General features: G+C 37.8%; 1 protein-coding gene across 3 annotated transcripts in view; it reads right to left on the bottom strand.

Moving 5' to 3' along the window:
• LOC124163964 (multiple epidermal growth factor-like domains protein 10) overlaps nucleotides 1–22,673 on the bottom strand; it is a 102,214-nt gene that overhangs the window by 5,741 nt on the left and 73,800 nt on the right. For all 3 annotated transcript variants that reach the window (XM_046541103.1, XM_046541101.1, XM_046541102.1), the window contains exons 8-11: nucleotides 18,929–19,063; nucleotides 18,575–18,721; nucleotides 15,746–15,880; nucleotides 15,392–15,538 (exon numbers count right to left, since the gene is read on the bottom strand). In XM_046541103.1, coding sequence (XP_046397059.1) covers nucleotides 15,392–15,538; nucleotides 15,746–15,880; nucleotides 18,575–18,721; nucleotides 18,929–19,063 — 564 coding nt within the window. The remainder of the gene's footprint in view (nucleotides 1–15,391; nucleotides 15,539–15,745; nucleotides 15,881–18,574; nucleotides 18,722–18,928; nucleotides 19,064–22,673) is intronic.

The raw sequence follows: 22,673 nt of genomic DNA, 5'->3' as shown, positions 1-22,673 counted from the left end.
CATTGTCCATGCCTCACTTCCGTATAGGAGCATACTCCAGATGTAGGTTCTTATAAATTGTTTCTTACTTCCATATTTAAGTTTCCCGCTGTAAGCAGGTCTCTCTTTTGGTGGAATGCTCTCTTCGCCTGGGCTATTCTGCTGATAATTTCTTTCTTGCTTCTCCCGTTACTAGTTATCTTGCTTCCCAAATAACAGAATTCATCCACCTCTATTAGTTTTTGCCTCCCTATTTTATTGATAATCAAATCCTTTTTAATTCTGTGTATCTAATTTTCACTCGGAAAGGAATCGATAATCGCAGATTTTATAACTTTTGCTAATCCTCCGACGGGGGAGGCAAACCTCCAAAAGTGGGATCCTGTTTCTTCAACTAACACCACACATTCCCCTTTAAACTTGTATTGATAAGTCCTCTTGCCTTTTTTCATCAGACAAGAGTATAGTCTTTCATTCCAATAAAATAGAACCCTTTGATGACACCCCTCTTTTCTTATTTACAGGAATTAGCATCTTTTTCTGTATACGTAAGTAATTCTGGTACACTAGCTTTGATGTATCTTACGAATTTATGACTTTTGCGTCAGCTAAAGTTGCGGGAACGAGCATTGCTGTTGCTTGGTTCTGGCATAAACCTCTATCACAGTTGGCAGACGCATTTTCCTCGAAGAAGTTCCAATTTGAGGTTATAGTCCTTAATGTTTATTTCATGAGGAAAGTAGAGATACAAATCGGCTAATTTCTCGCCAGTTTAATTTCCTTCGGATGAATTGATGAAGAAAATTTTTGATACTATTTTCCCATACAAGAATTGACGATGATGACTCAACGTTCTCCTTTGATTCCCTTTTTTCCTCAGTTGTCCAGTTTCTTCAGGATTCAATCCAGCAGCCATCATCTTTCTTTTCGTCAGATTGTCTCTCAAAATACTTCTCATTTGGGGAACCTTATGCTCCTCCATGCACTTAACACGCAAAAATATCGCATAATTTAAAATGTTCCTTTAAAATTGTTTGAGTCTTATACTTCAATAAAACCCACTTTTGGCCTATTACGATTTTCCGTAAGTTTTAGTACTTCCTGTGGTACCACTAAATCCAATTTAGTCACAGTGTCGGAAATACGGAATAGAATCGCATAACCATAGTTCCACACTCTTCATAGCCACTCGAGAGGTGTCTTCAAGACCGTAGTCTCCTTTCCTGCGTGCGCAGGTCTAAAATTATTTCATCACTTCTCTAAAAGTTGGTAACATCGATTTGTTTAACGCCGACGAGGCGCCAAATAAGGGACAAGTCGTCTCACTACGCATCGCTTTTTACCTTCTACCATCTTTTGATTTATATTATCAAAGATAAACGACCTCCTAGCAGCATGCGCGGGATGAATTTTGCTGTATTAGAGGCGTGGGAGGGGGAGAAGCGAGCGGGGAGGGGAAGGGATCGGCCTGCGGCTCTGGTATCCGCGACGCTGCGTGGGCGTTGGAATATTTTCTTCGCGGACGCGGACTCAAATTAGGCATTTTGTGGCTAAACGGTGGCAGATACGTCAAAATGCACGAAATGTTTGCCCTAGGGCAGTAACTCGGCAAAATCTATAGGGAATGACCATAAAATATTGTATTTTTCGATTTTTGACCCTCCCCCCCTAAATTGCATTTGAGCGAGGGTCAGGGGTTCACGTACAGGTCTCAAATTTTTCAGGCCTTATTTTTGATCGGTCCCACAACTTTTTTTCACTGGGCCAGATGGATTTGAAAAAAATCGATTTTTGCGATCCGCCCTAGTGTGCACCCTGACAGTAGCGATACTCGAGGATCAGTTACCCTTTCTCATTAGAGCCCTTTTACTTTCAGCATGGGTGTCACTTTGAGGTTTTTTTATCCGTATTCATGGAAAGCTGAGAGCGTGTGGACGCAGAATTTTGCAATGCGCTTCCTCCGAATTCACGGAGGAAATAAATCCACATTCGCTGGAAGGTGTCCCCGCCTTATCGTAACCGGGGGTCCTCATCCCCACCCGCACATTTTTTGGTCCCTCGGGCCAGATCGCACACATGCTATGAATCTTACACACTTAAATACCTAAATAAAACCACAGAAAAGAAACTTGGGAACGAAAAATATCATGAAGAAGGATTTGGTTCTTTCCCGGCGAATGCTGTTGATGAAATCTTCTCGGGAAATCAGCCGGGTGATGATGGCCATTGCTGCCAACGTTTCCATGGCCTTCTCTGCCATCGTCTTCAGGGCGAATTCGCGATTCGCCCTGAAGACGATGGCAGAGAAGGCCATGGAAACGTTGGCAGCAATGGCCATCTTCACCCGGCTGATTTCCCGAGAAGATTTCATCAACAGAAAAATATCATTTTTGTAGCATAAAAATAATATTCTATTTTCCTATTGGATTTGTATTTTTATAGTACTTACTTATTCAGACGCTATGAATCCGAAAAGCTTTCGTAGTGGAGTTGCATCAGCTGTAGTGATTGGAAAAACCTTGGCGACAAGGTAAATATTGCAGTAAAATCAATAATACCAATGAGGATTACAAAATAATGTTGGCTTGAGTATAACATATAACTTCAATTTCTGCTTATATCGGATATGTCACACGAATGACAACGAAAATACTGCCCTTATGGGTTTTGAAAAGTCCTGATGAAATCCTGCTTCACTCGCAGGTCATTTCGTTCGAGGTAATTTACAGTTTCTGGTTGCTTTTCCGTATGGAGAGTTATCCGATGAGGACAGGTTAGTAGTTTCCTGGTAATTGTTGGGATACTGCACCAGAGTTAAAGAAAAGAGTATGTAATATCTGTTTTTAAATTATTTAATTTTTAGCTTTTTTATTAGGCAACTGTCCTTCCCCGTCCTTCTCCCCGCTCTTTCTTTTCCCCGCTGTATTTCTCCTCTCTTGAGCTGCCAAAATTCCAGGAGGATTCCGAATCGGCATTGATCGGGAGAATCTCGGATCAACTATTTCGGGAAGCATACACTCAATGTAGATTTTTTTCAATTTTTCCACCATAAATTTTCTCCAAAAATCGTCATCCCTTTCGATTCTCTCCACTTTTAAATCACATTTGGTCCATACGGCAAAGATACCAAAGTCTCGCTGAGTGATGTGAAGCTGGCCCTGAATTTGGAAGAAGTAATTATGCTTCTGGTTAATCTTCATTTTATCATTCTTCATCCAGAAGTTTACTTTTCCTTTGTTGACTGCCTCTTCTACAGTCATCTCTGCTGCCGATGACGGACACTTTATTTCGACTATCCCACGATCACCAACAATTCCATCGGGAGTAGCTCCAAGGAAAGGAAATTCTTGGTCGACGTACAGCCCGCATGGTTGAATGCAAATACCTTCATTTAACTCCAATGCTGTGCGAGCTTTTTCCTCATTTATCCTTCCATATTCCAAGTGAGGAGAGTCAAAATTGCTGTACATAACTGATTTTATAAAGTTTTCACAGCCAGTGTGCGGAAGCATTTTACATACGCGGCCAAAATTGGAAGCAGTGAGCATCTTTCGCCGCATTGTGACCCACTGATTGTTTTTTCCTTGCCCCACTGTTTGTCTTTCAATGTCCTCTATTTCTTTTTTGGTCTTTTGGAGGGATTTGAGGAAAAGCCGACACTCATCTTCAAATTGGGGGTTTGGCATGTCCGGTCTTTCAGAAAATGGCCCGTAATCAGGGTCACGATTTTTTCCCAGACGATTGAATATACTTCTCTTCGATCTTGGCACACCTTTCCTTCTGAATGAAGTTGAAAGCGCCTTATCACTTTTCCTCTGAAGGGACTTTTTGCAGTGGTACCCTGGACTTACGTCGCATACATTTTTATAAAGCGAGCGCAATGGGTTGCCAGAGTTAAAACTCACAACTGCTCCGTCACATCTTCCCTTATATGAACAGGAGAGGGCATAATTGACTCTCTTTCCACCTATGAATTTTGCTATAACAGCGTTGTAGTGTTCAACTGGATTATTATCCACGTCGTAAATAAGGCTTCGACTATGACGACTTATGTTTTTTACAATACACATCAATTTTTCATACACCCCACTTCTTTTTAATTCTGGAATGTAGTTTTTTTGATCACTTTTGACTTTGCCATCGCAAAAATACCCTATTTCTTTGCATTTCTCATGCTCTCCAAAAATGTGGCTCGGACTATTCAGGATATCCCTCTCGAGTAGTTGAGTTTTTTTAGGTAAGGGTATATCCTGAGATTTTCGGAACTCAACAGCTTTTGTCACTGCAGTTCTAAAGCGCAAAACATTTTCTGCTATCAATTTCCTCTCAACTCTGTCACAGATTCCTTTGCTACATGTTGTCACAAGTTCCCTTATCTTGTTACAGTAGTTTCTGAGCAAGTGATTACGGCATTCAATTTTCTCCACTGACAATAGTTTGTAGGGTCCCGCATCGAGGACCTTTTTGTAAACGCTGGAGTCGCCATCTGCAATGAGTCGCGCATATCTTACACCATACATTTCTTCACTCTTACAAAACCCCTCAACAATGGCTGCAGCCTCCATACTGGAAGAGCTCTGATGTGAGCTCCAGTTCTTGAAGCAGTTATGTTCTGGGGCTTCTTTACCCTTAGAATCAGCCCGGGCGCAAGTTGTGCAGTATTTGTTCTTCACGGCTATGAAGAGAACCTTTTTGGTGTGGTATCCGACGATGGCGCCCTGAAATGAGTAAAAATTATTTTTATATGTACGCACTGGGCGATAGAATGAACTTTATTCGAAAATGTTCCCTGCCTCCACGCGCATGAACCTCACAACTTTTTAGCAGAAAAAGCAATAAACATTTTGGTGAGAAAATTAAACTTATCATTATGTTTTCTATATAAATAATAATCCTTAATCTTACGCATGTATTTCCGCAAATTCCTTTTTAAATTTTACTTTGCTCATGCGCTTATAACAAACTCTACCTACGCCGGTTACCGACGATTTTTATGTAAAATAAGTTTACAATTACAGGAATTATTATACGGAATCAAGATAAATTTATATACAAAGGGGGGTTAGTGGTGCTTATGTTAACACCTAGCGCAACAAATTCCCAAGAATAAATAAAAAATAATGTCATCAATGAATGCTTTATAGGGAACGTCTTCATTGATTAATCTATATGACAGAAATAGATATACTAGATCATGCGATTGAACTTGGGTGAAATTATTCTTGAAATGAATTAGTTCTGTTGGCCATCGTATTAATGTTTTTTTCCTTTCTTGAGGTTTTGGTTTCAAAATTAAATACTATGCCTGGCCAACTTTTCGCCTTTTGTTCATAGCTTCATCTTTATTCATTAGTGAATCAGCCTCCGAAGATAAAGCTATAAAAATATAGCGAAACATTAGCAAGGCGCAGTATTTTAATTTGTGACCAATAACCTAAGAAAGAAAACCCCAAGCAATTATTGAATTATTATTATCCTGTTGATTCTACCCATATTATATGACGGGTTATATTGCATGAGCGATTTCTCGCCGACTCCAAGTTTAAATGCTTAAAAACATGAGAAATGGTAGGACTAGAGAAAATTCTTTAGAATGAAATTTATGATTGATTTCTTCCGCTTTAGAAATATATTGGATGACGAAGAATCAGAAGTTGAGGAATGGTCCATGCATTTATCATTTCAGTTTCTTAGCCTAACACACATGTATAGCTTCAACCAATGAATACTCACCACTCCAGCCAATGACGAGTAGTTGCTGCGGTAAGACCAGCTCCCGTCAGCAATCACGGTAATGAGAGGTACACCATCCGTGTCCACGTCCCCATTCATTATTGCATTTGATGCTTCCGTCTTCGCCGCCGCCTCCATTTCTTTCGCAGCGGACGTTTGCCAGCCTTCGCAAACCTTATCGTGGTATTTTTTATAAGTTTTCTCTGTCATGACGGGTATATCCATGGCAGAAAATATGTCGTCTAGTTGGGAATAACCACCACCTGAAGACATCACACCAGACACAGCAGCGAAGTTAACGTCGATATAATTGGGCTTACTGTCTCCAGTCCATATATTTTCGTTGGCGTTGCATACTCGGCAAACAAATTTTAAACATGTTCTCAGCCCTAGACGACGTTCCCCAACTAGTAACAAATCACTAAAAGAGCACTTAAAAGGAGAGTGATCAATTGATTGTATTTGACTCAAAAAATAATGCAAATCCACGATCCTTCGACCCAACACTGATGGAACCAGCGGTTCCTCGAGCAGTTTATCTGCTTCGACTAAACTTTCCAATGAAGAATGCAGATCTTCTGCTGAGGATTTTGCCTTAAATAAGTCAATAGGAGGCACCGGTTCCCCACAGAGCTCTGCTTCTTCGATCAAACTTTTTGAAGAGTACAAATCAGCCGCCGAGGATGTTGCCGTATGGATTGGCGGATAATCGCCAACATCTGATTGTGAGTCTCTTTCCATTTCACTGTTATTTGATTTTCTGTAATTATGATTGAAATAGAAATTATTCAGAAAATTAAACTAGCAATTTTATTCAGGATTAAATAAACATGTATAGTTCCTCAATCACTATGAACGCAACTTTTTTCCTCATAGCAAGAACTTATACTTTACCTTCGTTCTTCCCTCCACTTTGCTAGGTTTTGACCCTTTCTTCGTTTTCTTGGGGCAGACATATTTAATTTTTTATCACTTCGCCCCTTTTTTTGGCGTTGTTTGGCAGTCGGCATCTGAATGATTTCAAGCACTGTTGCACGAATGCGGTGGCAGACACAGAAGACGTCAATTCGTTCCTTGTGTCCCTCATGCACACCGGCCACGGAGGGGAAAATTTCTCCTCCCATCCCTCATGCACACCGGCCACGGAGGGGAAAATTTCCCCTGCCATCCCTCTAGGACCTCTTTCAAGGTCTTCGCAACAGTCTAGACTCAGGGAATAGCGTATGAAAGCAATCCGTTCTATTTCTGACAGAGCGCTCGGGGCGAGAGAAGTGAGAACTAAGATGACTGCAGCCGCTGTCGTTGATGCCCGTTTTGGGACTGAAATCCCTCAAAACTCTCGTTTTTCAATCCTTAATTACGCACTTATCTGAAAAGTATTGGCCACGAGAGTTGTTGTGTTAACCATTAACATCTAACTAAAAGGTGATGCGTAAGCATAAACGTCATTAATGGATTCAATATTCCACAGAGATTCCCTAAAATACCCATTATTTCCAATAGCGCCTTGCATAGTTGTATAATTTTGAAAAAAAATAAAAATAAGATGCCGACTTGGCTACATACTTTTCCTTGAATATATCGAAAACCGCATGCCTGCACAAGCAAAATCAACTGCATGAGAACGGAACGTGTAGAAGCATGCAATATAGGGGTGTACTGCGTCCTCTTAAGCATTTTACGCGAGGAAATAAACGTCAAAATACGACGGAGAACTAGCATTCTGATGAGACTTGATATGAGCAGCAGAGCTTCTCGGAAGTTGATGTGGTATTTTTTTCTGAAAACATATATCAAGTTACAATTTATGAGTGGTGCCATAAATCTTTATTGTTACAGTCCCAGACGAAGGGATATTTTCTCAGGATATTTGGTTTCTCCCTGATAGCAGTTCCAATTCATCTTCTTATCTCGTGAGAACTCCCAAAGATGGATTGAAAATAATTGAAGAGAATCCGGTGGAGAAGAGCTTGTATTTTACAAAATGCCTCAGATTGTCAGCTAGCACTTAGCAGCAGGAGAGGGGGTAAAGCGATGTTAGTTGAATTAGTTATATGCCCAATTGTTTCCATAAAATTAAAATATTCCATTAATCAGCTAAATTCCTGTTCGAATCCTTTAAAGGAAATCAAAATTACTCCCCAAAATCTTGTGTTGCCTGCTGCATAGGCAACCGAGTCAAACATTCCAGCATTCATCATTTAGTATTCGAGGTATCGAATATTCGAGCAATGATTTAATACTCCAATTCGATATTCGAGTTCGAGAAATCTGCTATTCGACCCATCTCTAATGAGAATGAAACATTTCAAATTTTTTTCAAGAATATTTTCCCGAAAAATTCTCATTAAACTACTTGAATATTACAAATTTGTTGTTTGAAATTGCTAAATTATATTTATATAGCAATATCACTTATATAAATATTCACGTCACGCACAAAATAAGAAAGAGAAGAGAATCATATTTTATTACATTACGAGGACTCTTTTTTGAAAGGAGTTCAATCGGGTATTTCACCAAATTTCACTGCAAATGTACACTAAGAACGTGGCTAACAGAGTAACGAATAGGTATCTTTAGATGTAAATCATAGCATTATCGCTCCTATAAATTTGCTAGTATGGTTTAAAAATAACAATTATACATCAAACCTTAGCGTCTTCAAAATTTGTTCTAGATGATGATGAACTCCGGTAATATACACACTAGAGTTCCATTTAAAATTTGGAACCGATCAGCAGAACATCCAGAATGTAATTCTTGGGGTTGATTTTCAACAAATGCAACATGTACGTTTTTAGTTATTCTTACTTATAAACAAATTAGTGACCATGAGCACATTCCTTGAGTGGGACATTAAGTGCCAGAATAGACGGAGATAATCCCCACACGGACAATAAGAAAGGGCCGGACCTCTCGTGCCTAGGGACCCTAATGGCGCTTGGGACCCACTTGGCATGCTTGACCGTAAAGTTGTGAAAACACGGCCTTTGGTCTTTAGCGTCGGAAAATTCAAGCCGAGGAAACACGGTATTCGTAGGGAAAAGGTTACTTAATTTGCCAATGCCACAGGTATGGTCGTAAACCCGGAAAGGAGGAAGCACAACTACTCTCGGAGTCCACTAAGATAATGCGGAGTCCCAGCCGGGAGGGGTCGAAAATGGTTCTGCGAGACCCTTCTTAACGAATGTCCTCCAAAAATGCTCCGTACCACGAGAAAGAAGAGTCTCTTGGGGCTCAGTACAGCAGTCATGCTAAGACGAAAACTACGCCATCTCGAAAGGGTTAAAATTAAATCTTACGGATGTGAATAATTGTATTCTTGTATAAACACGAAGTCTTTTTAAAGAACAAAAAAAATCATTTTCAACAGTTTGGTCCATAAACTCATTCAAGGAATAACTCCCATTGACGGAAGGAATTTGATGGATGCACGAGAGTATAACAGCAATTAACTGCGAGAGTTTATAATGCAGTCTTTCACAGCTAGATTCATTGGTGTCAACAATTTACAGTTTATGTCAATTTGGATAGAATAGAAAAAAATAAGCAGTGACTTTCATGCATGTATGTAGGCCCCTTCCACCTCCACCGCTGACACCCTGCTCGTCCATTATCACTGCTAGGGGAAAAGAATACGGAGATAAGAATATGAGGGCTTTGTTCAGAGCGGAAGGGAAACAGGCTTACAGCCAAATAGGGGTCCTATAAATAATAAAATAATAGTTATAATTTTTTTTGCCCGAGGTTTTCCATACATAGAGATAGAGTAGGAGCAACTTAAGAGACATACAGCCGCATTCATAGTTTCCTTAGTAAGCTACTAACGCCTAAGTAACATTCTAAGTAGTAGCATACTAGCACAATGGTATTCATAGATTGTTACTAAGGGCTACTAAGCTTAGTATGCTACTATCTTAGTAGCCGGTTCTTAGTTGCCCTCTGGCCTTGTCTAACAGAGCTACTAAATATGGCGCACCGTTGTGGATGCTTGACTCCGTTTCTATTTGTACACTCATATAGATTTTTTACGCATTTGTGCCAAAAAAGGAACACGAAAACCCATTCTTCAGGTAAGGCAGATAACATATGTAGTGTAATTGCTGAGGGAATTGAAAGTTTTTTTTATAACTGCAAGGAAACTACAACATACAGTGAACTTGTGCCTCTAGTGTAATATGTAGTACACAATTTGTGCTTTTAGCGTACCACTAAATGAATTGATTGCATATAGATGATGAAATAAAGAGTGAAGCAACAAGGGAAGTGATTTGTGAGTGTATGAGCTACGATAAAATTATTTTATTCTTCAATACTGGTTTAATCAACCGTATACATTTCGTTCAAAGGTATCTACTAACTGTTGCAAAGGGTATATGTTTCTTATTTGAAGTAGTTGTTCTTTAAGGACACAGCAAAGGCGTATTTATTTTCATTCATCGGTACGCTAACTAGTTCTGTTTGATTTTCTTACTTATTCTAGTTATTTCATTGTGAGCCTTTGTGTCATTGGTCATGTATGAATATGTAATTTGGTTAAGGTGGTACAAGTGGTACGCCGAATAAAGATGGCGGTTTGAGAAGTTTCCATAGATCGTTCGTGTTATTGCCACATGCTTGTTCTATTCCCAATTGTCTTGAACCTATGTGTTTAGTTATGGTCTGGGTACCACCAAATATAAGTTAAAACATGGCGCAGTTGTTAGACAAGTTGGGAGGAATAAATAAGTATTAGTAACTGGTGTAATAGTCAAATATATCATCATGGACGCGTTGTTGGCATCGTCGGTGAAACTTCCACCAGATCTCGACCTCCAGGGTGCCAATGCTGCTACTAAATTTCCTGCGTGGTTGGATGCATTTGAAGATTACTTGATTGCCATCGGACATGATGAATCGCATGATAAAGTCAAACTATCACTGTTGCGAAATATTATGGGGGAGGAAGCCCGCAGTGTTCTGTCAACGATCCCAATGACTGGCGAGGAACGCAAATCTTATGAAAATGTGACCAAAAGACTTGGTGAATATGTGAAGCCACGGACGAATGAGTGTTACGAACGATACTTGTTTATGGATCGGAAGCAAACTGAAGGTGAGACTTTTGGCCAGTTTATGACAGCATGCAGGAAGTTAATTAAATCTTGCAATTATAACGATACAACGGATGAAGAAACCGTTGAGGAGAAAATTTTGAGGGATAAAATAGTGCATGGTATTAGGGATAAAGTTATCCGTGAAGGTCTGTTAAGAGTTGATAACTTAACATTGAGGAAGGCAGAAACGGAACAGAGCAGACAACAGGCAAACAAGATGGAAGAAATAGGCGACACAGCAGGTACAGTAGTGGATGCTGTAAAAACCAGACACAGGCAAAGCAATTCAAAACCCCAAGGTAAAGTGTTTCAGAAGAAAATATTTAAATGTACACGATGTCAAACAGAACATGGTATTCGTCAATGTCCAGCTTACGGGAAGACATGTCGAAAGTGTGGGTTGAAAAATCACTTTGCCGTCTCGTGTAAGGTAAAAGCTGTGAAAAGTGTAGAAAAAGACGATGAGAATGAATCTGATTCGTCTCTATTATTTTGTGAAAATGTGAATGTTGTTTATAATGTGACAAAGGGTGATCAAAGTGTGAAAAGTGTTGAAAGTATTACTCAAAATGTTACCGAGTGGTTTGCTATACTAAATGTGGAAGGTAAGAAAGTGAAGATGAAGCTAGACCCAGGATCGGAAGTAAATGTAATGCCTTTGTGTATTTTGGAGAAACTTGATAAACCAGTAAGCTTACGTAAAACAAATGTCCAGTTAGAAGGTTTTGATGGTAGTAAGAAAAAACCTTTGGGTGTTGTAAATTTATGTTACAAATCAACTAACAATCAGTCATGTCTTGATTTTATGATTGTTGAGTGGAAATGTAAAGTTTTATTGGGTTTACCAGGGTGTTGTGTGTTAAATCTTGTTCAAAGGGTTACTCAAACTAATGAAAAAGTGCACCAAATCAAAGCTCAGAAAGCAAAAGTGCCAGATATGTTAAATTTTAGTGCTGAAAGTAAATTTATTTCAGAGAACAAAGAAGTATTCCAAGGTCATGGGCAATTTCCGGACAAGTGTTCACTAAGTATCAGAGACAAGGTAGGAGAAATATTGTATCCTCCATCCAGAGTCCCGCATGCCCTCATGGATCAGTTTAAGTGTGAATTGGATCGATTGGAAAAAAGAGGTGCTATATGCAAAGTTGAGAACATGAGTGATAATGCATGTGTTAATAGAATTGTCTTGATTGAGAAATCAAACAAGAAGTTGAGACTATGTTTGGATCCGTCAGATCTAAATAAAATTATTGTTAGAAAACCTTTGATTCCATACAAATTGGAGGATATTTGCATGAAATGTAGAGGGAAAAAAATTTTTACAACCCTTGATCTGTCAGAAGGGTTTCATCAATTACTATTAGATGTTGAATCATCTTGGTTATGTTGTTTTGCTACACCGTTTGGTGTTTATCGTTACAAAGTGTTACCTTATGGGTTAAGTAACTCAGGTGATTTATTTGATGAGAAAGTGTTAAAATATTTTGGTAGCATACCTAATGTCATTGTGTGTAGAGATGATTTGCTTATCATGGGAAGGTCTGATGAGGAACATGATCAAGCCCTACAAAATGTGATCAATACTGCCAAAATGGTTAATGCCAAATTTAATGGAGACAAAAGGCAATTTAAGAAATCTAAGGTCAAATTTATGGGACAAATAATTTCTGAACAAGGGATGCAAATTGATCCTCAAAGAGTAGATGCCCTAAAGTCACTTAAGAGTCCAAAAAATAAGAAAGAGTTGCAAAGACTTTTAGGCTCATTTAATTATGTAAGACGGTATGTACCAGATATGAATCAGGTCATGAAACCATTATTTCATTTATTGAAGGAGAATGTTGAATTTAAATGGTTGCCTAATCATGATAAGGTCCTTGACAATCTTAAAGATAAAATTTCACAAGCATCATCCTTAGTTCCCTTTGATCCATGTAAGCCAATAATTATGCAATGTGATGCATCTAAGGATGGACTAGGATGTTGTCTCTTTATTAAATGTGGAAATGAGAATAAATTAGTAGCATGTGTTTCAAGAACAATGAGTGACTGTGAAGTGAATTACAGTCAATGTGAAAAGGAATTACTTATTATTTATTATGGAGTAAAGAAATTCCATGAATTCATTTATGGTCTACATGTTACGGTTCAAATAGATCATAAACCTTTGTTATCTGTGATGAAAAAACCAATTTGTAAGATCGGTTCAGTAAGGTTACAAAGACTCAGGCTGAAGTTACTGAAATATGATCTTGAATTAACCTATGTTCCGGGTAAATATTTGCACTTTGCAGATATGTTATCACGAGCTACTCATGACAAACCTGAAATTGACCCTGAAATGTTTGAAATGGTTCATTCAATTAGCAAACTCCTTCCAATGTCAGATGAACGTCAACGTTCATTTCGACTAGCTACGTCCAAAGATCCAACGTTAATGTTGATCTCTAAATATTGCCGGGAGGGTTGGCCCAAAAATGAGAAGGTTGGTAATGAGTGTAAACCTTATTACAACAAACAATGTGATATATTTGTAGAAGCAGGAATGCTCTATCTTGGTGATAAAATCATTGTTCCTAAATCAATGAGGCAATATGTATTGGATATTGTACACAAGGGACATACAGGGGTAAATAAAAGTATTGCCAAAGCAAACCAATTATTTTGGTGGCCTGGCATGTCAAGTCAGATTGCTGAGTATATTCAGAAATGCAGACCCTGTGAAAAGTTTAGGCCATTTAAAACCAAAGAGAAATTGACCCCTCACTCTGTGCCTAAATTTAGATTTGAAAAGGTAGGAGCAGATTTATTTCAATTTGGGAACAAGTCTTTTTTAGTCATTGTTGATTATTTTTCACAATGGTTAGAAGTATCTATTATCCCAGATAAGTCAGCACATTCAGTAATAAATGCTATGCAACAAATATTCAAATGGACAGGTTTTCCAAAGACTGTTATAGCTGACAATGTACCTTTCATGTCACAATTGTGTCAAAAGTTATTTCCAAGAAAGAGATATTACTCTTAGAACAAGTACCCCTCATTATCATCAAAGTAATGGTAGAGCTGAGCAAGGAGTAAGTGTTGGCAAAAAGTTGTTAAAAAAGTGTTTTGAAGATGGTTCTAATTTTCATGAAGCTCTAATGGAGTATAATAACAGTCCAATCATTAGCTTAGGAGCCTCACCATCTCAAGTACTAAATAGTCGCATTATGAGGTCTAGGTTGCCAATATCTCTATGCCAGTTAGAACCCGAAATACAAATGGATGTGTATGAAAAACTGTGTGCAAGACAAAGTAAGATGGAAGGATGGTATAACAAGCAAGCTCACAGGAAGGAGGAGGAATTTTTTAAGGGGGAGAAGGTAGTGGTTAGAAGTTCAAAAGACAATTGTTGGGAAAAAGCAACTATCACAAAAAAGGCAGATGAACCAAAATCATATTGGATTAAGGTAGATAGAACTGGATCAGTGGTTAGACGTAATAGTTATCAATTGAAAAAGTCAAAAACCTCAAGTGATGAGAGATGTCTATTTCCATTGTATGAAGATGTTTCTAACTTAAACCATATGGGGAGTGATACTGTAAAGGAAAATTTTATAATTCCTGAACATGTCAATGTACCAAATGTTAGTGGAAAAATGCATGAAAATGTTAACTGTATGGCTCATGAGAGTGGAGCAACTAATAAGAATGTTGTACTTACTAGGAGTGGAAGAATGGTTAAACCAGTGCAAAGAATTAATCTATAATTGTTCATCCTGTTATTATATTGTACTGTTCAAAAAGAAATCTAAAGGTGTGAAAGATTTCGGAGGGAGGTGTGTCATTGGTCATGTATGAATATGTAATTTGGTTAAGGTGGTACAAGTGGTACGCCGAATAAAGATGGCGGTTTGAGAAGTTTCCATAGATCGTTCGTGTTATTGCCACATGCTTGTTCTATTCCCAATTGTCTTGAACCTATGTGTTTAGTTATGGTCTGGGCACCACCAAATATAAGTTTAAACAGCCTTTGCCAGCGTTTACATTCCACGCATTTCGATGTGCTGTTGTTTTTGATTTGGTTATGGTGCGATTGATAGTGAAATTGGAAGTTTGTTGATGTTACAATAACTGGTTTAGAAATTTGTATCAGCCTATTCATTTCATTGTAAACATAATGTGAAATAACATGAATTGATTCTAAATTGTAAGTGATGAGTGGAAAGTAAGATCTGAAGAATCCTTTTGAACTTCAACAAGTACAAATTCTTTTAGTGTGTGCAGAGTTATTGGAAAACTGATTGTCATGCTTTATTAGTGTAACATTATAGACTTTTAAATTAATTATAAGTTTTTCATTGAATCGGTTGATTCGGAATGTACTGAATACAGGTATCATAAAGACAGCTCGTCAAATGTAATGTAAAAAACATTACATATGTAATTGTTTTAAGGGAATTTTGTTCCATTCAGAAATTTTCATCAAATTATGAGACCATAAGATACAAAATTTTCTTTCTTTGAGATTCAATTACTCTAATGCTTATTTTTGGGATTGATTCCAAAAAGAACTTCTGAATGAAATAGGTACCTACCCACTGCACATCGTGCGCCACGTTCAATAACATGGAATCCAGCTGGGCATACACATTTTCCACTGCCTTTTTCAACACTGCACTTTGAATTTCCCACATATTCACACCCCAACCCACTTGAACAATTGCTGCCTATGTGTGCATTGCCTGTAAAAAAGGAAGATATTATTAGACGATGAAATATGAGCTTCCGACATACAACAGGGGATACAATGTACACATTAATACGGTAAGTACTATACGATCATTCATCAAATTAAGATTCATGTTCCATGTTTGTAACAGTGTAAACGTTTTCATACAACACTGTGAACACATTATTTCCTACCCTCGTTCTGAGTCAAAATCTCTTACCTTTAACGCATACCAAGTTATCATTGGCATGGAATCCTTCCTTACACGTGCAATATCCGATTCCACCTTTGGCTTTGCACTCCGAGTTACCGGTGCATTGTAGTACTGAGCCACAGGGGTCTCCGATTTTTGAGTCTGAAATATAGATTTATGCAGTTTCATTACATGGATATTTACCCACACACCACATTACGTCATCAAGATATCCTAATTTTGTCTTGTTTGTCCTGATGACATCCGAGATATCCCTGGGATGTTGCTGGGGTATCCCACCGGTATTCTACATTTTTAGTATAATTTGCTGTGTCAATGAGTTCTTTCCTCATTTAAATGAAGAGAGACTCCAGGAAAAAAGGAATTTATTGATTTAATCTGAAAATTTAAATTTTGTACCTATGTCCTACAGGCATCGTGGAGCCTTCTCTGGAACATTCCATTCCCACAGGTTATACGAGCTCTTTGAACTAGTTCATTAACAAATATTTAATCCTCAGGCATTAAATTATCTCAGAGGCGAGTGACTGGAATGTATTTTATGAAAAATAACGCTTTAAATTTATTTTATTGTTTATAGTAAGAATCCCCGCATAATATGTATGCTGCTATTGATGCCCTTATTCCCAGATAACATATGGTAACTGACCGTTCTAAATGGAATGGAAATAGAAGGTAAGTACCGTCATTCCTTAATTTTACACTTGAAATTATAGTTGCTTGGCCTCGCACTTTGGCAAACAAATTTTGAATAAACCATTGCTCAGCAAAAAAGAAAGGTGGTCTCTATGCTCCAAGAGAACCGGAACAGAACATGAGAGAGAGCATTGTTTGGCCGACTGATCGAAGCTACCGCTGAATTCCAAGTAAGTTTAATGTGACCACTTAATCATTTTCTCTAGGTGCACACTTGTGGCGTATTAGTGTTTCCGCATGCTCCTAATTTTTCTTGATAAGTCAGCCAGTAATATCTCGAGGAGAAATATATGGCTCTACTTTGACCAACATGACTGTGGTACAACCATTACTTGACAACAAAAGGTGGTGTCTTCTTCAGCTGTTCAAGGTGAAACATAACTCTTATTCCCTGGTTGCATGATACAATTTATGGTGGAAGTTCTTGTACAAATTACTATGTAAGCGAGAACGTATAGGAAATAATAGGAGTGCTTGCGTAGGAAATAGAACCTTTTGTTTTCGACAGCTAAGTTTCAGGCATTTGCTATAGCCCAAACATTCTGTTCCTACAGAAATGCAATAAATATGACAAGGAATTTAATGTTCCCAGGGCAAAATTCAACTCGCATGTATGTTTTATAGGTTCCGCGTAATGTTTTTTTTAATTTTTACTAATTTACTTTCATTACATTCCAGCATGAATGAAGTGTGAAAGAGGCAAAACAAGAGTATCTTCCTCGTGAGGGCTGAAATCGGACCACGCTGTGTCATTTCTTTCGACATGTAAATTCAAACAGACATCAAAAAAGAACATTCATATCTTGATGGGATAACAACCAATGTTTAGTCTTTTCACAAAACGTTTTTGATCAGAAAAAAAATTTGATCAGAAAATGTCTTTTAATGCTAAAATATTCACATCAGTGAGTATAAATATCACCCTTTTGGCATGCATGCTCATTTTAAAATAATGCTGCTATCACTCTCTAAAGTATGAAGCTTTAATCAAAACAGCCAAATCAACCTCGATACATGGAGACGTGTTCGCTTGAGACAAGACTTGTTTCAATCTCAGAGACTTAACCCTTTCCTGCCGCCACCTACAATCGGAAAACGTTTTCCATGGTACAAGTAGCATGAGAATATTTTTAACATCTCTGTATGGAGCTCTTTTTTTTGGGAACGTATGGAGCTTATTTATTCGTTCCTCAGATTTTTGAACCAGCTCAATGGTGTGTCCATCCTTTACCCCGGCCACTGAACTACACCCTTTACCCCTATCACAGCATGAATCCACGGTCAACTTATCCCTTTAGCAGAGTTTTATTCAACAAATAATTGTGTTTGATTTCCAATAATTTACTCTCCTAAAACAATTACCAACTTTTTTTTAAGCATTGAGGAATTTTAAACGGATTTCTAGTGTTAATAACGACAAAGTTAGTATACAAAAGGTATAAGGCTATAAGTCCAGAAGTCTGATATTTTTAATGCTAAAATTTTGTTTAAAAATTGCTTACGCACAGAACAAAATGGAGAATATATATCAAAGAGCAAAATATTATTGCAGTATGAAATAAAATATATTTATGCAAAAACGCTTATGCTGAATGCCTTGTTGGAGTAAACTAAAAACGTTTATATATTTGAAAATAAATATCTATTTATGAGTTGTCAACATGAGCCCTTTTCTTGAAATGGAAAGTTAGAAATGTCAAACATTATAAAATTTTGAATAAATCCCGAGATTGAGTGCTTGAGAAAAAAGTAATCAACAAATTTACGTATAACGTTAACATGATAAGGAAATGGATTGATTGCTTACACATTTACTGTCTTATGCAAAGACTTATCTGAAAAATAGGCGACTTATTTCAACTCAATTAGAGTTTGGTGGAGAAATGAAGGTGCTTAGTCATAAAGGCACGTTTTTCGGCAGAAATGCAAATACTTTATGGCCACAAAAGGCATGTTTTTCCCATGCAAAGGCCTTCCAGCATACATATGTAATTGTTTTAAGGGAATTTTGTTCCATTCAGAAATTTTCATCAAATTATGAGACCATAAGATACAAAATTTTCTTTCTTTGAGATTCAATCACTCTAATGCTTATTTTTGGGATTGATTCCAAAAAGAACTTCTGAATGAAATACCTACCCACTGCACATCGTGCGCTACCTTCAACACCATGGAATCCAGCTGGGCATACACATTTTCCACTGCCTTTTTCAACACTGCACTTTGAATTTCCCACATATTCACACCCCAACCCACTTGAACAATTGCTGCCTATGTGAGCATTGCCTGTAAAAAAGGAAGATATTATTAGACGATGAAATATGAGCTTCCGACATACAACAGGGGATACAATGTACACATTAATACGGTAAGTACTATACGATCATTCATCAAATTAAGATTCATGTTCCATGTTTGTAACAGTGTAAACGTTTTCATACAACACTGTGAACACATTATTTCCTACCCTCGTTCTGAGTCAAAATCTCTTACCTTTAACGCATACCAAGTTATCATTGGCATCGAATCCTTCCTTACACGTGCAATATCCGATTCCACCTTTGGCTTTGCACTCCGAGTTACCGGTGCATTGTAGTACTGAGCCACAGGGGTCTCCGATTTTTGAGTCTGAAATATAGATTTATGCAGTTTCATTACATGGATATTTACCCACACACCACATTACGTCATCAAGATATCCTAATTTTGTCTTGTTTGTCCTGATGACATCCGAGATATCCCTGGGATGTTGCTGGGGTATCCCACCGGTATTCTACATTTTTAGTATAATTTGCTGTGTCAATGAGTTCTTTCCTCATTTAAATGAAGAGAGACTCCAGGAAAAAAGGAATTTATTGATTTAATCTGAAAATTTAAATTTTGTACCTATGTCCTACAGGCATCGTGGAGCCTTCTCTGGAACATTCCATTCCCACAGGTTATACGAGCTCTTTGAACTAGTTCATTAATAAATATTTAATCCTCAGGCATTAAATTATCTCAGAGGCGAGTGACTGGAATGTATTTTATGAAAAATAATGCTTTAAATTTATTTTATTGTTTATAGTAAGAATCGCCGCATAATATGTATGCTGCTATTGATGCCCTTATTCCCAGATAACATAATAATAATAATAATTTTTATTGTTCTGTTGGTCCAAGGAATAGAACATAGAACATGGTCAAGAGAATATTACAGATAAAAAGAGATACCAAACACACAAAAAACGACACAGATCAATTATACATTATCACACATATATTCGTCTAGATTGTAATAGGCTTTGGATAAAAGCAGCCTTCTCAATTCGCGCTTGAAGGTTGCAATGTTGGACTGAGTTTTTACATGAGGTGGTAATTTATTAAAAATAAGTCAAGCTGAGTGATGAGTTCCCTTTCTAGATAAGGCACAGGGTTGCCTTCTCAGGTGAACATCATTTCTGCGCCGAGTGAAATAATCATGAATGGTAGAGCTCGGACAGAACAAATCAGGATACATTTTGACAAATAGTGCACAATAAAAAATAAACAGACATGGTAGTGTCATTATCTTGAATTTAAGAAACAGTGGCTTTCCTGGAGATCTGATGGAAACAGCAGCAATTGCCTTCAAAGATCTCTTTTGCATGGAGAAGGCCCTTGTGGCAGCACTGGTGTTGCCCCAAAATATCACACCATAAGACAGGTAGGAGTGGATTTTAGCAAAGTAAACTAGCTTTAAGATCTCCACAGAGGTGGTGGGGGCAAGTTTACGAATCATGAAGATACCAGATGAAATTTTTTTGTTCAGATTATCAACGTGGAATTGCCAGTCAAGATTTTCATTTAGAGTTAAACCCAAGAATTTAGTACAGTTAGATTGCTTGATTGAATTATTACTGATAGTTCGGAGTAAAGGGCTTGAAGTCGGGGGAGAAATTTTGTTATGGAAGTGGAGAAAAGATGTTTTGAGGTCATTTAATTGTAAGCTGTTATTATGGCACCATTGACCTATAGTTGAAACAGTAATTTGAGCAGCATTCGTTACTCCTAACAGCGTATCGCTAAGGTTCAGTGTAGAAGTGTCATCAGCATATAGGGTCACCTTACACATAGGTAGGTGATATTTGAGATCATTGATGAAGATGACAAATAAAAGAGGGCCCAGGATTGATCCTTGAGGGACCCCACAGTTCGATTTGAGAGGGTTGGATCGAAGTGTGTTAGCACCAGCAGCAAAAGTTGTATTTAATTGAACCATTTGCATTCTATTGGATAAGTAAGATTGTATCCAGGCTAGAGCATTGCCATTTATTCCAATGTGATTGAGTTTAGAGAACAGGATATTATGATTTAGGGTATCAAAAGCTTTCGATAGGTCGAAGAAAATCCCAAGTATTTCTTTCTGATTGGAAAGACCCCAAGTGATATCATTAATGAGTTGGAAAGCTGCAGATATTGTAGATCTTCCCTTGATGAAGCCATGTTGGGAAGAATTCAGCAAGTTAAAATGGGATAAATAATTCATTATGCGATTGTAGAAGAGTTTCTCAAAAATTTTTGAGAAAGCTGAGAGTAGTGCAATGGGTCGATAGTTATTGGCTTCAGTGGTTGATCCCTTTTTATGGATTGGAATAATGACGGCAGTTTTCAGGTAGGTAGGAAAATGACCATTGCAGATAGACAAATTAAAAATGTCGGACAGGGGAGCAGAAATAATCCTAGCAACTAATTTAATGATAGGTATAGGGACTCCATCATATCCTACTGACCAGGAATTAGAAAGAGAGTGGATGATGTTGGCAACCTCATTAGGGGTAGATGGGGAGAGAAAAATTGACGAGGGTGTTTTATCCCAACTAAGAGAAGGTAGATCTGTGTTATTAGCAGTTTGACAGAATTGGCTATTAAAACAATTTGCAATTGCAATAGGGTTCAAAACAGGTAGGTCATTAAATTTGATAAAAGTTGGTCTCTGTTCAAAGTTATTTTTAGTTTGTTGGTTAATAATCCTCCATGCAGCTTTGGAGGGGTTATTTGAAGAAGCAATGACATGGCTATGACGATTTTTCTTAAATTTCCTTAATACTGCATTTGTATTTATGTAGAAGAGCTTTGTATTGATTGAGGAGGGATGGATCAGAAAACTTTGACAGTCTATGCAGTTCTTTAACCCTGGCATTCATATTTAGGAGCTCAGGAGGGAATGTAATATTTTTGCTTTTATAGTTAAACTTCCTGGTTCTTAAAGGAAATGAATGATTAAAAAGCAACAGAAAATCATTCAGGAAGGAGTTAAACCTAGCATCAACATCGAGTGGATTGCCATGGCCTTGTTCACTCCATGTTGTATTAGCCACATTATAAATAAATTCCTCACAGCTTTCCCTGTGGTAAAATCGTTTAGTTACATACATAGGATCAATGAGTATAGCATCAGTAATCTTCAACACAACCCCTAGCATACAGTGATCCGAAAGATAGCAAGATGTAGTATCACAGGAAAAAGATTGCTCTGGAAAGTTAGAAACTACTAGGTCAATCAGAGTAGAAGAGTGTGAGGTTACTCTGGTGGGATTATTGTTCATTACAGCTAACCCAAATGAATGGAAAAGACAATCCAGTTCTAAGTACTGAGTCGAGTTAGATAATATATCAGTATTAAGATCACCAAAGATGATTAGGTTGTCAACATTAGCACTAAACACAGATTGTATCGTGTCACTGAATTCCTTTAAAAAGGAATGAAAACAGGAGGTGGGAGACCTGTAAACAACAATAATCCCGAAACGGGATTTGTTGGATTTGCATATCACTGCGGCGCACTCATTCACTTTTTCGATGTTATTGCTTAGCTTGATTTTCGAGCATTTCATGGAGCGATTACAATAAATTGCAACACCGCCGCCAATTGTATCCTTTCGACAAAATGATGCAGCAAGATACATATCACTAATGACATAGCACTCGATTTCATTTGGTAATAACCAGTGTTCAGTCAAAAGAAGAATATCACATTTTGTGTCTTGCACTATGACTTCCAGATCAACAATCTTGTTCCTTAACGATCTAATGTTAAGGTAAAGGAACTTAATTACATTTGCATCTGCATCTAGTCACGAAGTCCCTGCCGATGGTTTGGCCTTAATCAAACTGTTCTGACCAAGCGCCTGCCGTTTCACTGAGTCATCGACCGAATGTTCACAAAAATCTTCGTTGATGACACCAACAGAGGATTGGCCTACAACTGATTGTTTCA

Source organism: Ischnura elegans, chromosome 8, assembly GCF_921293095.1.
Source record: "Ischnura elegans chromosome 8, ioIscEleg1.1, whole genome shotgun sequence".
Classification (NCBI taxonomy): domain Eukaryota; kingdom Metazoa; phylum Arthropoda; class Insecta; order Odonata; family Coenagrionidae; genus Ischnura; species Ischnura elegans.
This window is presented reverse-complemented; position numbering and strand designations above follow the sequence as displayed.